Below are 15,854 nucleotides of genomic sequence, written 5' to 3'. Positions count from 1 at the left end.
TCTCAGAACGTCAACAGTGCTGAGACTTTGGAGGGAACATGACCCCTATCACCACCAGCTCAGTAGAGGGAGATCATGGGATTCTCCTGGCCTGTTATTCACCATGGTGTGGACAGATGACCGAACAAACTGACCCAATTGCACTGAAGAAATCACTTAATATTTGATGGTTGGGGACATTTCTCTCAACTTTTGTTGTGCTGGCCATGAATGAGGAAATGTATTGCCCTGATTGCCACTGACAGCCGACTGTGAACGTGAGGGGAGACACGTGTGGGATCAAGTTTGTATTGTGCCAGAGGATAAAGGAGAGAATCCTGGTTCTTGATATCAGATGGCTGACAGAACTATGGTTCGAGCCAATTCCACCTTGGACCTTCAGAGATGTGTAATAATAAATCTTAAGGTTTAAGTCAGCTGCAATTGGAGTTTTCTTACTTGTAACTAAAATTGTTAAAAAGATTAAAAAAAAAACTTAAGAATGAAAACAAAGCACAGCCCAAGAGCAAGGATATATTCTGTATAAAAAGACTACTGATTTACAAAGCAAAATCCACTATATACTATATTAAAACAAAGCTAAGTGACAAGCATTTTTTTAAAAATGGGGAGGGAGATATTAGGCAAATGCAAACCAAAATAACACATAGGTCTTAATATCCGACTATTTAAATTATGGGGCAAAAGTCACCCATCAGGAAAAAATCATTTTTTTTATAATGATGAAACCTGTAATAAAAACCCTAGTTGGGGCCAGTATTGTGATGCCAGCATCCTATATGGGCACTGGTTCTAGTCCCAGCTGTTCCACTTCCCATCCAGCTCCCTGCTAATGGCCTGGGAAAGCAGCAGATGATAACCCAAGTACTTGGGCTTCTGGTACTCATGTGGGAGTGAATAAGCAGATGGAATATCTTATTCTTTCTTGCTTTCTGTCACTCTGCCTCTCTAACAAACAAAAACATCTTTTTAAAAAGGATGAAACTGACAGAAATCCTTAAGTGGAAAGAGATTCAATTTACCTCTCTCAATTCATGAAAAAGCACACGAACCATAAGGAGAAGCAGTTTATAGAAAATCTGTTTTCTGAAAATAGAAACTAATCTTCCACAAAAATTGACCCATATAAAGAAAACGTTACATGGTAGCATGATTCTGTACTAAGGGAGTGTTGGTTCTGCTTCAACTCCTATCACAAGTGATTCCACTGGAAGGAGTGGAAAAATTGTTCCCATGGGCAAGAATTCTGTTTGTGATAGCTCCTGGTACAGGGAGAGAATTAGAATGGCTCTAAACCACGGCGCTGCTCTAACGGAAGCGATCCCAACCCTATCTGAAGAATAATGCAGGCAGTGTACACTGTCCAAATAAAGCAAGGATAAAATGTGACATTAATGAACTTATATAAAACAAACTCTGGTAAACACAAAAGACTGAGAATTCCCCACCAGAGTATCAACACAAAACAAAAAGTGAAATAATTCAAACTGGCATGGAACTAGGTAATGGTGGACAGAAAGAATCAGGAGAATCTGGAGAATGGCTGGTTGACCTGTTCACAACAGACTTTCCCCTTGGCTAACGAGTGTCAACTGGATATTTCTTGAAGAACTTTTCCCTCATAATTGCCTTTTTGCTCTATGTACAGACTAAGTGTACTGGTATGTGTTTCTGTGACTTCACAGTTTCCTTCCTGCCTGATATCTACTCAGGGAAAATGAGGTAGGATGTTCGGTACGGTTTTGTTCTTAATCCAAAATTGCTGTGAAAGCCCCACATTGACTAATAGTTGAGAATGGACTGTGTAATTTATCAAAACCAGGGAAGCAAATCTGCCAGCCCCAGGCTTTCAGGGTAAAGTCTGGTTGGAGCTCAGATGCAGGGTTCTTTTAAAGGTACAGGGAACGAATAGTGCTCGGTGGAGACTAACAAGTCGGGATGAGTGGACGGTTCCTCAAGCTTGGCTTTCTTACATCTCTGTCGGTTTAAGAACTGGACTGCAAGAAAATACATCACTGGCATTTAAAACTCCAAACCTCCTCACCTTATGGGGTCAGAATCAGGGGACAAACAGAGACTTCAAACATCCACAAAACAGGGACAATCAGAACTTCTTACTCTGATACAGCAGACTTTTTGTTTGTTTTGGAAAGGAATTCTAAGATTCTTGCAACTAGATCAGGCACACAACAGTACTACTGAGTTTGGTGCCTACGGGGAAGTTACAGGTCTTGTTTTACAAAGAAAACAGTAAGCTGTACTGTCCTTTCTAGTTTGGAAAGCAGTATATTGTTGTTGGCCAGTAAGAAAGTTTATTTACTATCTATATAAGTACTAATATTAAAAGTTTCCCTCATTTTTTCTTCTTTGAAAGCGAAAAGGAAAGAGATAATGAGCATACATAAAAAATAATTTGCCATCTACATCATCCTCTGATTCTGGAAATAAAATATTTTAATTCAGTTCCACTTAAAAAATAAAAGTAGTTTCCTCACCCCAACAATGAGTACATTAACCACATTTTCACATACAGAAAACTTAGGTACATTCAGCTGTTTACTAGACATGTCTCCGTATAATACATTTACATTCAAGTGAAGTAGATGAACTTATTTAATTGTAGATATTCCTGACTTTTCCATTTGGTACCTTTTAACACAACTAACACATAGTATTCTTATTTTCTAAAAGCCAGTTCATATATGATGATTTAGGGTTAGAAGAGCCTCTTCTGGAGAATTACAGTAGTTGTATTCATACTATGAGAATTCAATAATATTTCTAAACGTAAGCTCCAAGCTAAAGCTTTAGTAATTTAACTTACGTAACTTGCAATGCATGGGATTCTTAGCGGGTTGCACTGTTTGGTTTATAGTTTAAGTCATTTCAAGTGATTTGCAATTATTTGTGCAATGAGGGAAGAAAGCACCAAGGATAATGTTTTTCATATCATAGATGAAATCACAACATATAAAAAGAAAGAAAACACACAAAAAAACGAAAAAAAATAAAATTAAAAAAAAAGAAATCACAACATAACAATCTCAATTTGCTTTCAAAATTTAACATTTCAAAAGAGGATTAATTTAAAATGGTCAATCATTAAGCCTTCTTAGATCAAGTGATAATATAAGAGATAAGAATGGAAATGGTAAAAAAAAAGATGCTATATATAATACCTACTAACTTAAAAGAATTCAGATTTCTGACACTGATGATTACCATTTTTTGAGTAGAGTTTCTTATCTAAAAAGAACTCTGAAAATAAGTATATTTATAAACTTGTCATCTATATATCTAAAAAAGAAACTCAACAGGTGCCTTTTTTGCCAATATGAGGCAAAAATTTTCCTGATGAATAAAGCACCTCTTATGGTAAGGAAATATATAAGGAAAATATTTTCTACAAATTAATATACAAATTTATGTGCATAAAGGTATAGTTCTCCCAGCTGTATATGCAATATCTTAAATAACATACATTAAAAAATTCAAAGCACAGATTTAAAAAATAACCTATGTGCTAATACTCCAGTCATTAAATATTGCAGCATATATGTCACTGTAACAACTGAGACAAATTTTCTAATCTAAGTGGTCAATGAAGTCTCTTTGGGAATATACTTTGTATAAAGTCCCCAGTATGTAATATTGGCTGTCAATTTTCAACTTAAGCTAAAGGTCTTTACAGCTAAGATGCAATCCCATGAAAATAAGTGTGTAAAGAGGCTGGCTTGTCATACTCTGCAGTACCTTGCAGGACTGGTGTGACAGTTTCAGGCCAGCTGGGCAAAAATGTTCCTTTTATTTACCATAGGAACATGGTAAACATCATAATGACACCACCAGACCTTTTTACTGCAGGTTCTGCTACTCACAGAATACTATAAACATTGGTTAGGACATTTCCAGAATGAGACAAAATATCCTTACGTGAACATAACCAAACAATTCCCTAGATGTGACAAAATTCTTACATAAATACAGATATGTATAAGAAAAACATACATTGCTTGCTTTGACAGTTTTAAGTCAAGGTCTTTTTCTACTCAACATGTGATTTTTATAAGCATAAGAAGTTCTCTTTCATTTTCATTTCTTTTTCCCAACGCTTTTTTTGTGATCAGGCATTTCTGTTTTGTTAGTTATACTCTTTTTCCGAGCTGAGGTATTGGGAACAACTGCAGTAGAAGGTCCGCTGGTACCTGTACACAAAAGGAGAAGTATGCTTAGATTTACACGAGTGACCCAAGTTCAAACAGCACTGACAAAATAATTCTTCTTGCAATTGTGATGTAAAGAAACACTGTCAACATTCAATATAGCACTTTAACCTTCTACTTTTTAGAATTCAACACCAATACAAAAAAAAAAAAAAAAGCAATGACAATGAGCTTTGTTCACAAAGTAAATTTTCTCATTTCATTCCACATTTTTCATGGGAAATGAATTCATTACCATGGTTTTCATCTAGCATCCACTGTGCCAATGACTTGAGATGTACACTTTTGGCCCAGGCCTTTTCCCTTAGCTCAAGACACGTATACACAACTGCCAACTGGAACTCTATAGGTATCTGGCAGGAAACAAACTTAGCATGCTTAAAAAACCGAACTCCCCATCTTCCCTGTGAACCTCTATTCCCTCTGGTATTTTCCGCCTCACACTATCTAAAAGAACTAGGTTAGAAAACTGGAAGCGTTCTATTACTTAGGACTCATTATTCCATATCACACCAAAGTCAAAAAGCTGTTCCAGGTGGAGCTGTCCTTCTGGAGAGGGCATGGTGAGCTCTGGTCAGAGTAATTTTCTTTCTTTCTTTTTTTTTTTTTTTTTTTAAGATTTATTTATTTATTTGAAAGTCAGAGTTACATGGGGCGGGGGACGGGGGGAATAGAGAAAGAGAGAGAGAGAGATCTTCCATCTGATGGTTAATTCCCCAACTGGCTGCAAAGGCTGGAGCTGCACTGATCGGAAGCCAGGAGCCAAGAGCTTCTTCTGGGTCTCTTATGTGGGTGCAGGGGCCCAAGACTTGGGCCATCTTCTACTGCTTTCCCAGGCCATAGCAGAGAGCTGGATCGGAAGAGGAGCAGCCAGGACTAGAACCGGCACCCATATGGGATGCTGACTCTTCAGGCCAGGGTATTAACCTGCTGCACCACAGTGCTGGCCCCTGGTCAGAGTAATTTTCCCACCGATAACAAGTATTCATGCTGCACAAATTAACCACCTGAAGATGCTGAAGTTAGGCAGGCAGTTTCTGGTCAGGAATTAGTTTCCTAGAAACTGGACTAAGGGAATGAGCTTCTTTACAGCTTTAGCCTGTGCACACCTGCACACAGGATCCAACCTACACTACATGGGTCATTGAAAATTCTAACATAAACCAGTGTTACTAGCACGAAGGGTCAGGAGACAAGCACGGGGGGCCATCATAACTGCTAGAAACTAAGAAAGAGAACTCTGACCAACATTACTGCACATGCAAGGCAAACTTCAAGCAGTCCAGTTATGGCTAAAAGAAGTTAGCTGAAATTTGAGCTGTCAGACACTTCAGGGGACATAGTTTTGCATTCTGAGTTTAGTCAAGATTAGGTCTTTGCTTTAAAAACAAACACATCAGACAATGGAAGAATACAACTGAAATAACAGAACCCAGAATTTGTATAATCTTGAGCTGAATCAAATAACAGACATGAAGTTTAAAACATCAATTTTAACTGTGCCCCTGGACAAAGGAAATTATGTTTATGATGAATAAAAAGATAGGAAATCACTGTGAAAAATATAAAGAAGAATTTGATAGAATGGCTAAAACTAAAGAATAAATGTTTGAAATGAAAGATCTAAAATTCAAAACCAGGTGGGTTTAACAGCAGAATAGAGAAGATGACCCAATTCTTTGTGTCCCTACACTCACGTAGAAGACCTAGATGAGGCTGCTGGCTCCTGGCTCAGGTCTAGTCCAGATCTGGCCATTGCGGCCACTTGAGAGGGAACCAGAGTTTGATGAAAGATCTCTCTAACTCTGCTTTTCAAATAAATACATCTTAAAATAAAAAAATAAGAAATAATCAACCAGGATTGTCACCAAAAAAAGAAAAACGTTTCTAAGCATTCCATAAACTGTTGAAAAGCAAAGATTAAATAAAAAAATGACCCAGTGCATACATGGGAACAATTCAAACTCACTAAGACTTCTCATCAGAAACAATGGTATTCAGAAGACAGTGGACCATCCTGAAACTCCCCCCCCCCCCCAAAAAAAAAATTGTCTTCCGATCTTGCTTTATCCAGCAAAGTTACCATGTAAGAATGAAGGCAAAATACATTTTTCAGGTAGAATAAAATGGACAGACTTTGTTACCAATAGATCTTTAGTGTAAGAAATGTTAAAAAAAATTTCAAGCTGGGATCTGGTGTTGTGGTGTAGCAGCTAAAGCTGCCACCTGCAGGGCTGACATCCCACGTGGGTGCAAGTCTGAGTCCCGCCTACTACACTTCCAATCTAGCTCCTGCAACCACACCTGGAAGACAGCATAAGACAGCCCAAGTCCTTGGGTCCCTGCACCCATGTGGGAGACCTGGAAGAAACTCCTAGTTCCTGGTTTCGTATCAGCCCAGTTCTGGCCATTGTGGTCATTTGGGGAGTCAGTTGGGGGAAGGAAGATAGCTCTGTCTGTCTCTCCTTCTCGTTGTAACTGCCTTTCAAATAAATAAAATCTTTAAAAGAAAAAAAAAAATAAATTTCAAGCTGAAAGCAAGTAAAACCAAATAGAGGGGCTGGTTCTGTGGTACAGCAGGTAAAGCCACTGACTGCAGTGCCAGCATCCCATATGGGGGCCAGTTCGAGTCCCAGTTGCTCCACTTCCAAGCCAGCTCTCTGTTATGGCTTGGGAAAGCTGTGGAAGATGGCCCAGGTACTTGGGCCCCTGCACTTGCGTGGGAGACCTGGAAGAAGCTCTTGGCTCCTGATCAGCTCAGCTCTGGCTATTGTAGCCATCTGGAGAGTGAACCAGCAGATGGAAGACTTTCTCTGCCTCTGCCTCTCTGTAACTCTGCCTTTCAAGTAAAATAAATAAATGTTTAAAAAAAAAAAGAAATTAAATAGAAACACAAACTTTAAGGAAGAAATGAAGAGCATCAAAACTGACACACATGTGGATATAGAACTTTATTCCTTTTTTCATTTCATTTTTTTTTTTTTTTTTTTTTTTTTGACAGGCAGAGTGGACAGTGAGAGAGAGAGAGAGACAGAGAGAAAGGTCTTCTTTTTCCATTGGTTCACCCCCCAATGTCTGCTGCAGCTGGGGCTGCGGCCGGCACAGCATCCTGATCTGAAGGCAGGAGCCAGGTGCTTCTCCTGGTCTCCCATGGGGTGCAGGGCCCAAGCACTTGGGCCATCCTCCACTGCACTCCCAGGCCACAGCAGAGAGCTGGACAGGAAGAGGAGCAACTGGGACAGAATCCGGTGTCCCGACCGGGACTAGAACCTGGTGTGCCGGCGCCGCAGGCAGAGGATTAGCCTATTGAGCTACGGCGCCGGCTTTTTCATTTCTTTAAAATACACAGAACTGGAGACCAGGGTATTGAGTACAGCAGGTTAAGCCACCACCTGCAATGCTAGCACCCCAAATCAGAGCACTGGTTTGAGTCCCGGCTACTCTGCTTCTGATCCAGCTTCCATCAGCCAGCAGTGGATGATGGTTCAAGTACCTGGGTCCCTGCTACCCCATGGGAGACCTGGATGGAGTTCTGGACTCTTGGCTTAGGTCTGACACGGCCCTGGCCATTCAGGCCATTCAGGGAGTCAATCAGTGGATGGAAGACTGAACCTGCACGTGCTCTTTCTCTGTCATTCTGCCTTTCAAATAAATAAAATAAATCTTAAAAAAAAATTGTAGCACTATACTGCAGCCTTTATAATATATGTGGAAACAATACATATAGGTAAGTATTTGATGGGAGGAGGAGCAGGATAATGACCCTATATAGTTGCAAGGTTTACACATTTACTTCAAGTGATACAAAATTAATCTAATGTTACTTGAAATTAAGGATATATATTTAGGGCAATCAATAGAAGAAAAATGTAAGAAGCTATGACAAAAAGTCAATAGAGGCCGGCGCCGTGGCTCAATAGGCTAATCCTATGTCTAGCGGCGCTGGCACACCGGGTTCTAGTCCCAGTCGGGGCGCCGGATTCTGTCCCGGTTGCCCCTCTTCCAGGCCAGCTCTCTGCTATGGCCTGGGAGTGCAGTGGAGGATGGCCCAGGTGCTTGGGCCCTGCACCCCATGGGAGACCAGGAGAAGCACCTGGCTCCTGGCTTCGGATCAGCGCGGTGCGCCAGCCACAGCGTGCCAGCCGCAGCGGCCACTGGAGGGTGAACCAACGGAAAAGGAAGACCTTTCTCTCTGTCTGTCTCTCTCTCACTGTCCACTCTGTCTGAAAAAAAAAAAAAAAAAGTCAATAGATAAATTAAAATAAAATTTGAAAAATACTGAATTAATGCAAATAAGGAAGGAAAGAATAGAGCAAAAATAATCAAGAGGGACAAACAGAAAATATAAAAAGTAGACATAACCATATATCTATGTGCATAAAATATATCTGTAATTACAGCAATGGAACATCTAAACACTGCAACTATTGGGCAGATATTGTTAGAAAGACTTTTTAAAAAGCCAAATATATGTTCTCTACAAAATATATCCACTTTAAATATAAAGACATGGCTGACTGAAAGTAGACAAATGGGAAAAATGATACCACACACACAATAAGCCTAAGAAAGCTGGAGTAGCTACATTCACATTGGGAAGGAAGAAACAGCATTAAGACAAACACTAAAGTCCATGGTGATAAATGAGTCAATACACTGGAAAGACCTAACAACTCAGTATACAGGATGTGCCTAACAACAGAGCTCTAAAATCTGCAAAATAAAAATTTACCAAACTATGGGAAAATCAGATAATTCTGTGGCTGTGAATTAAGTTGTTCTCTGTACAACTGAGAGAGCAACTGGATGCCCGCCCTGTGCATGCCAACCCTGCTAAGTAAAAGAAAAATCAGTAAAGACATAGATTTGAGTATTATTAACAACTTTACAAAGTGAGAACTATTTGCTTCTAGTACAGCATCAATAGCAGCTACCACCTAGTGAGGAGGATTTTTTCTATGTGCCAAGCACTTGATGTATGCTATTACACTCATCTCTGAACATTTTATAAATGAGGTACTATTACCTTGCTTTTATAACTACAACGATCACAGAAATTAAGTAACTTGCCCAAGATCCTAGCTAACTAGTAAGCAGCAGAGCTCAAATTCTGATGTAGGTCTCCCTGACTCCTAAGAACACTCTTAGAAAATGTCTGAAAGAACTAAAAGGAGGGAAATAATAAAAATATCCCCAATGAGATCACGGTCAAAGTCTTGGAGTTATATGGAATAAACTGGGGGAAAAAAGATACAGAATAAGAAAAAATAGAGAGAGTACAAAGTCCTTATCTGGAATAGGAAAGTAGGAAGAAAATTAAACAGAACAATCAGAGAAATGGAACAAACACCAAAATACAGGAATGCTTTGGAAGTCAAGGTAAGGCAGCATTTCAGATGAACAACACAACCAAGTGTGTCAGGAAGTTAAAACAGAAAAAGCCAAAAAGAGAAGTTGAGCTTCATAGTCACAACATCAAGATGAAAACAGAGAAGTTAGAAAACTATAAGAAAAGAGAAAAAATATTCATATAAAATGATGCCTTAGGTTCAACAGAAAATCAAAGACAGACAAGAGTCTATAAATTATTCTGTGGGAAAAAATGTGAATATGAAATACATTTTATTAACAGATACACTGGGAGGGGGAAACAACCAGGACAAAAAAATTTATGTCAATCGTCAACAATATATTTTTAAGTCTTATGACCATTACTTTAGAAAACTCTAGGAAGTACAAGAATTTTACATTTAAAATTTTTACATTCCATTTAAAAAGCAAAGCAAGCTCTTATTATCCCTCTAATTGTTGTGGCAAATTATAAACATATACACATACACACCCCTAACCTGGTTTGCTGCTTGCTTTAGTGCTCTTTAAGGTAGCTGGTGGTGTTGGGAGGATCTTTGCAGGTGTATATGTATTTAAAGATACTTTCCTTCTCATTGCTGGACTGGACCGTGAAGTTGCAGAGGCTAGAAAAAAGAAAACAATTAAAAACATGGCAGTTTAATAATTTCCTGCTAATTGTTTTAACATTATAGAAAATTCTTATGATAAAATTCAGTGGCTCTAATACACATAATAACAGTAGAAAATAGAAAAGGCAAAGTTTGCAGAGTAATTTCAGCAAAATAATCTTATAAAAAGACAGTTCTTCCATGGTCTTAGCCAAATAAATGTTCTGTTTGTACTATTTGTAATAAGCATTTCAACAGTACACCCTAAAGGTATAAGGCAACCAGCTTCATTTTATCCTGCTCTGATAGAAACTGAGGTATTGAGGGTGTGACATAAAGTTGATACCAGTTTTTGAATGCCTGGTAACAGCCAGTAATCTTCATGTCAAAGAGTCTCAAATTGTTTTTCTCTCAAAAATAACAAATGGAGATTCAGGGATGGCTCATCTACAAATACAACGGTCTACTAAATGATCATATTTAAATATCAACTAGACTTCAAGTAATTAAATAAGTCAGATCATCTTCCTATATTATCCATCTGAGATTTCTCATCCCACAAAGGAGGAAATTTAAAAGACGTTGCTCTCCATTCCTGCTTTCTAATCCAGGTGGACAGTCTGAGTATGAAAAGGGAAAAGGGGGAGAATGCTTAAGGATGGAGTACTCTGGAGAAGGACACGCCAAAATCAGGGCAGAGAGTGGAGGGCCAGTGGGATTAGCTTCTGAATTCCTAAATAAAGGGAGAAGGGAAGACCACAAAATTCAGATTTGCAATTTGGGGAGAGAATGGGACAGCAATATCAGTATGCTTTTGAAAAATCAAGGTAGCAGCCTGTAACGACAGATGTGGTTGTTCAGTGGTTGTTACCTGCAATGAACGACTATAAATATCACCAGTAAGTGACAGGCAGACACTAGTGAAATAAAATAAATGATGGAAAAGTCCTTGAAACATCTTTAAAGAATGCAGAAAAAGTTAATGGAAAATAGAGTTGAAAATTTTGATACAGTAAATTTTGAAATCCATTTTTTTTTTTGAAAGATTTTATTTGAAAGAAGAGTTACAGAGAGAGGTAGAGACAGAGAAGTCTTCCATCTGCTGGTTTACTCCCTGAATGGCTGCAAGGGCCGGAGCAGCACCAATCCAAAGCCAGGAGCCAGGAGCTTCTTCTGGGTCTCCCACGTGGGTGCAGGGGCCCAAGGACCTGGGCCATCTTCTACTGCTTTCCCAGGCCATAGCAGAGAGCTGGATCCGAAGAGGAGCAGCCGGGAATAGAACTGGCGCCCAAATGGGATGCCGGCACTGCAGGCCAGGGCTGGGCCAGCTAGGAGCTTCTTCTGGATCTCCCATGTGGGTGCAGGGGCCCAAGCACTTGGGCCATCCTCTGCTGCTTTCCCAGGTGCATTAGCAGGGAGCTGGATCAGAAGTGGAGCAGCAAGGACTCAAACTGCTGCCCATTTGGAATGCTGGTGCTGCAGGCCAAGGCTTAACTTGCTGTACCACAGTGCTGGTCCTAGCTTTTTTATTTTGAGCAGAAAACTTCTTTCAAAGTCTTACATAAAATGGATCAAACTCTAGGTGAAGCACCCATGAAGGACATAAGCCCTAACTATTCAGAATCCTTATATTACTCAATACAATTTTCAAGACTCTTGGGAATCCAGTTTGAAGACTAGATTATGTTTTAGGTTTATCCATTTTTTTAAAATTTATTTATTTTTCATTTGAGAGTCAGATTACAGAGAGAGGAGAGGCAGAGAGAGAGAGTCTTCCATCCAATGGTTCACTCTCCAGATGGCCATAATGGCCGATTTGAAGTCAGGAGCCAGGAGCTTCTTCCAGGTCTCCCACGCGGGTGCAGGAGCCCAAGGACTTGAGCTATCTTCTACTGCTTTCCCAGGCTGTAGCAGAGAGCTGGATAGGAAGTGCAGCAGCCGGGACTAGAACCAGCGCCCATATGGGATGTCAGCGCTTCAGGCCAGGGCATTAATCTGCTGTGTCACAGTGCCGACCCCAGGTTTATCCATTTCTATGAACTACATTAAGTACACTTACTTTATCAAATAATTCTGTTAATAAACTAATGGCATGAAATCTGAAGGGAACAAGAGGAACTGGAGTCCTGTTTGTATCCACAGCATAGAAAAGAGCTAATTAGAACACCTGGAAAAGGAATCTAACATCCTTTGCTTCATTAATATACTAATAAACTTCAAAAATGCACTCTTGTAGATGGAATATCTATAAGAATGATGGTGTCATAAAGTAAAATATTATCTTTTTGTCAATATTCCTCTCTAATACTCTTTTCAAACAAACAGATGTCATTGCTGCTGTTACTGCTTTCAGATTTCATTGTGAATCTTCCTAAGTAGTACTGATATTCGCCCTAAATCCTTATTTACTAATTGGAATCTTTCTTTAATCTCTATTTTAGTATTTCAAATGCTACCTCAGAGAAGCAATGAAACATCAAGTATAAGAGAAAACGGGTGGGGCTGGTGCTGTGGCGTAGCAGGTAAAGCTACAGCCAGCAATGCCGGCATCCCATAGGGCACCGGTTCAAGTCCCGGCTGCTCCACTTCCTATCCAGCTCTTTGCTACAGCCTGGGAAAGCAGTAGAAGATGGCCCAAGTCCGTGGGCCCCTACCCCCTGTGTTGGAGACCCAGAAGAAGCTCCTGGCTCCTGGCTTTGGATTGGTGCAGCTCTGGCTGTTGCGGCCAATTGGGGAGTGAACCAGCAGATGAAAGACCCCGTTCTCTCTCTCTCTGTCTCTGTAACTCTGCCTTTCAAATAAATAAAATAGATGCTTTTTAAAAAAAAAACCAAGAAAGTAAAAAAAGAGAAAAGGGGTGAACTAGCATTTCCTCAGATTCTGTACTGTCCATCTTCTTATGTTACAGAAAACATAAAAGGAGACAAACCTCTTGCATTTTCCTGACTTCGAGAAAGTCAGGAGCTTGCACAGTTATTTCATTTGGAGTATTATTATCAATTTGCAGAATCAGACACATCCATATGTAAACTGTAGAATTAAAACCCACTTCCCAAAGCCATCCCTAAAGTGAAATACTTGAGAACGTGCATCAAGATACCTCTCTCCCACCCCCATTAATGATTGAAAACTGACCTCTATTATCAGAAATCAAAGAAAAGGGCAAGGTCACTACACTGCAGAAACGCAGGGGACACCAGGTGGACAGAATACAATGTGACTAGTGCTCTTTAGAATTATACACGGTAGTAGCCCAAGAAAGGAAACAGAATAATAGCAAGATGTAAGAGAGGCATTCACTCCTGAAAACCACGGTATCTCATTTTATTTTATTATTTATTAATTTGTATTTATTTATTTGAAAGGCAGAGAGACAGAAAGACACAGTGAGAGGTCTCCCACCTGCTGGGTCATTTCCTAAATGCCTTTACAATATCTTAAGCCAGACAAGGCCAAAGCCAGGAGCTGGGAACTCCAGAGCTCCCACCTGGATGGCAGGGCCCAGCTACTTGAGCCAGCACCTGCTGCCTCCCAGGGTGCATATAACAGGAAACTGAAATGCGGAGTGGAGCTGCGACTTGAACACAGGGATTCTGAATGGGATACAGGCACTTGTAGTGGAGTCTTAACATTTATGAGAAACACATGCCCCTCACATTTTATTTCTGATGAAAGGTATGCCAAGAAAATTTGTCCCTTTTCTAAGGTATGACTAGAATAGCTAGATTCTTAGCTTAGATTCACAGCATTCACTCCCAAAACTAAAACTTTCCAAACTGGAAATTCTAGCATGCTGAGGGATCACACAGAGCTGAAAATGACAGCTGCCAGCCAAGTTCTCACACCTTAAAAAACTGACATCCCTCAGAGTGGTGTCACATGATGTTTTAATGTGTCACCAAGAAAGTGTTTTTTGATAGAGAGTGTATTGGAAAATCTGGGTTACATACCTATGTTTACAAAGGAACTATAGCCTTCTATATATTAATATAATATAATACCACTCCAAACAGAGATGGGATATAATAAACAGCTTTCAAAACTTAGCCATATACTCCTTCACATACAAATTAACCTCTTCAGAGTACACTCTAAGGTATACATTTGAAATACTGCTGTCCTAATGTGCTCTCTTCAGTAAAGGAAAGTTTACGACAAGTACCCCAATGGGGTGACAGGACAGACATGGGTGGATGTGTGGATTAATGTGGATTGATATTTTGTAATTTTTAAAAGTTTGTTACAGGGTCTGGCATTGTGCTGCAGTGGGTAACACTACTGCCTGTGACACGGGTATCCCATATGGGTGTTAGTTCATGTCCCAGCTGTTCCACTTCCAATCCAGATCCCTGCTAAAGAAGCCCCTGGCTCTTGGCTTTGGTCTGGCCCAGACCTGGCTGTTGTGGCCATCTGGGCAGTGAACCAGCAGATGCAAGAGCTCTCCCTGACTTTCAAATAAATAAATAAAAAATTGTTATAAGGGGCTGGCATGTGGCACAGTGGTTAAGTCACCACCTGTAATGCTAGTAATCCCATACAAACTTCAGTTTGAGTCTTGGCTGCTCCACTTCTGACTGAGTTCCCTGTTAGTGAACCTGGGAAAGTGCTTGGACCCATGTCACTCATGTGGGAGATCTGAATGGAGGTCTAGGTTCCTGGCTTCAGCCTGGCCCAGCCCTGGCTGTTGTGGTCACCTAGGAGTGAACCAGCAGATAGAACGCTGATCAAGTGATCTCTCCCTCCTCTCACTCTAATTTTTCCTTTCCAATATATACATTAAAAATCTTTTTTGGGGGCTGGCGCTGTGGCATAGCAGGTAAAGCTGCCGCTTGCCATGTTGGCATCCCATATGGGCACCAGTTCGAGTCTCGGCTGCTTTACTTCTGATCCAGTTCTCTGCTATGGCCTGGGAAAGCAGTAGAAGATGGCCCAAGTGCTAGGGACCCTGCACCAATGTGGGAGACCCCGAGGAAGCTCCTAGCTCTGGATCAGCCCAGCTCCAGCCATTGTGACCAATTAGGGAATGAACCAGAGGATGGAAGACCTCTCTCTCTCTCTCTCTCTGCCTCTCCTTCTCTCTCTGACTTTCAAATAAGTAAATAAATCTTTTTTTAAAAAAATCTTTTCTTTTTAAAAAGCTTGTTGCAAATATGGTTTTAAAATTGACCATGAATCCATGTATGCTGTTGGCTTCTATGGCTGGGTCTTAAGATTTTTTTCCCTTTTTTATAAGAAAAAAGGTATTGGAGTGGGAGTTAAGAAAAGTGACACATCACCCATTACACCACACAGTGCTTAATAATATCTTTCTACACCAGGTTCTCTGCTAAAATTCTATTTACTACCACTGCTTCAGTTTATATTTTTATAATTCTTGCTATACTCAGGTAATATCTATTACAGAATAGTTATATAATAATGAAGGTAAAATTTCCTACAAATTTCAGGCATCTTCCGTGGAACATCACTTGATGGAGAAGCAATGGAAGCAAGAAATTCATCCACTTGCTTTAAAGACAGGGCATTGTGAAGAGTTTCTAGAGGACAAATAGATGGCACCATGGAATACAATTCAAAGCCTGGAAGAGAAGAAAACAAAAATGAAAAAGAAATGTTGGATATTTAAAGGGTCAACAATTAAGAAGAGAAGAAGACCATTGCTTAGATGTGG

At 40.0% G+C, this 15,854-nt stretch overlaps 1 protein-coding gene across 29 annotated transcripts in view; it reads right to left on the bottom strand.

Annotated features, from left to right (window-relative positions):
• Positions 1–2,433: 2,433 nt before the first annotated feature.
• Positions 2,434–15,854, bottom strand: part of PPIP5K2 (diphosphoinositol pentakisphosphate kinase 2) — an 85,301-nt gene continuing 71,880 nt past the window's right edge. For 26 of the 29 annotated variants that reach the window (XM_070056499.1, XM_051853945.2, XM_070056488.1 and 23 more), the window contains 3 exons: positions 15,622–15,762; positions 10,073–10,198; positions 2,434–4,205 (listed from right to left, as the gene is read on the bottom strand). In XM_070056499.1, the coding sequence (XP_069912600.1) occupies positions 4,093–4,205; positions 10,073–10,198; positions 15,622–15,762 (380 nt within the window). In that variant the 3' untranslated portion in view covers positions 2,434–4,092. Of the gene's footprint in view, positions 4,206–10,065; positions 10,199–15,621; positions 15,763–15,854 lie in introns of all 29 variants that reach the window. The other 3 variants (XM_070056489.1, XM_070056498.1, XM_070056501.1) reach the window with 1 other exon arrangement.

This window comes from Oryctolagus cuniculus, chromosome 14 (assembly GCF_964237555.1).
Source record: "Oryctolagus cuniculus chromosome 14, mOryCun1.1, whole genome shotgun sequence".
In the NCBI taxonomy this organism is placed as follows: Eukaryota; Metazoa; Chordata; class Mammalia; order Lagomorpha; family Leporidae; genus Oryctolagus; species Oryctolagus cuniculus.
This window is presented reverse-complemented; position numbering and strand designations above follow the sequence as displayed.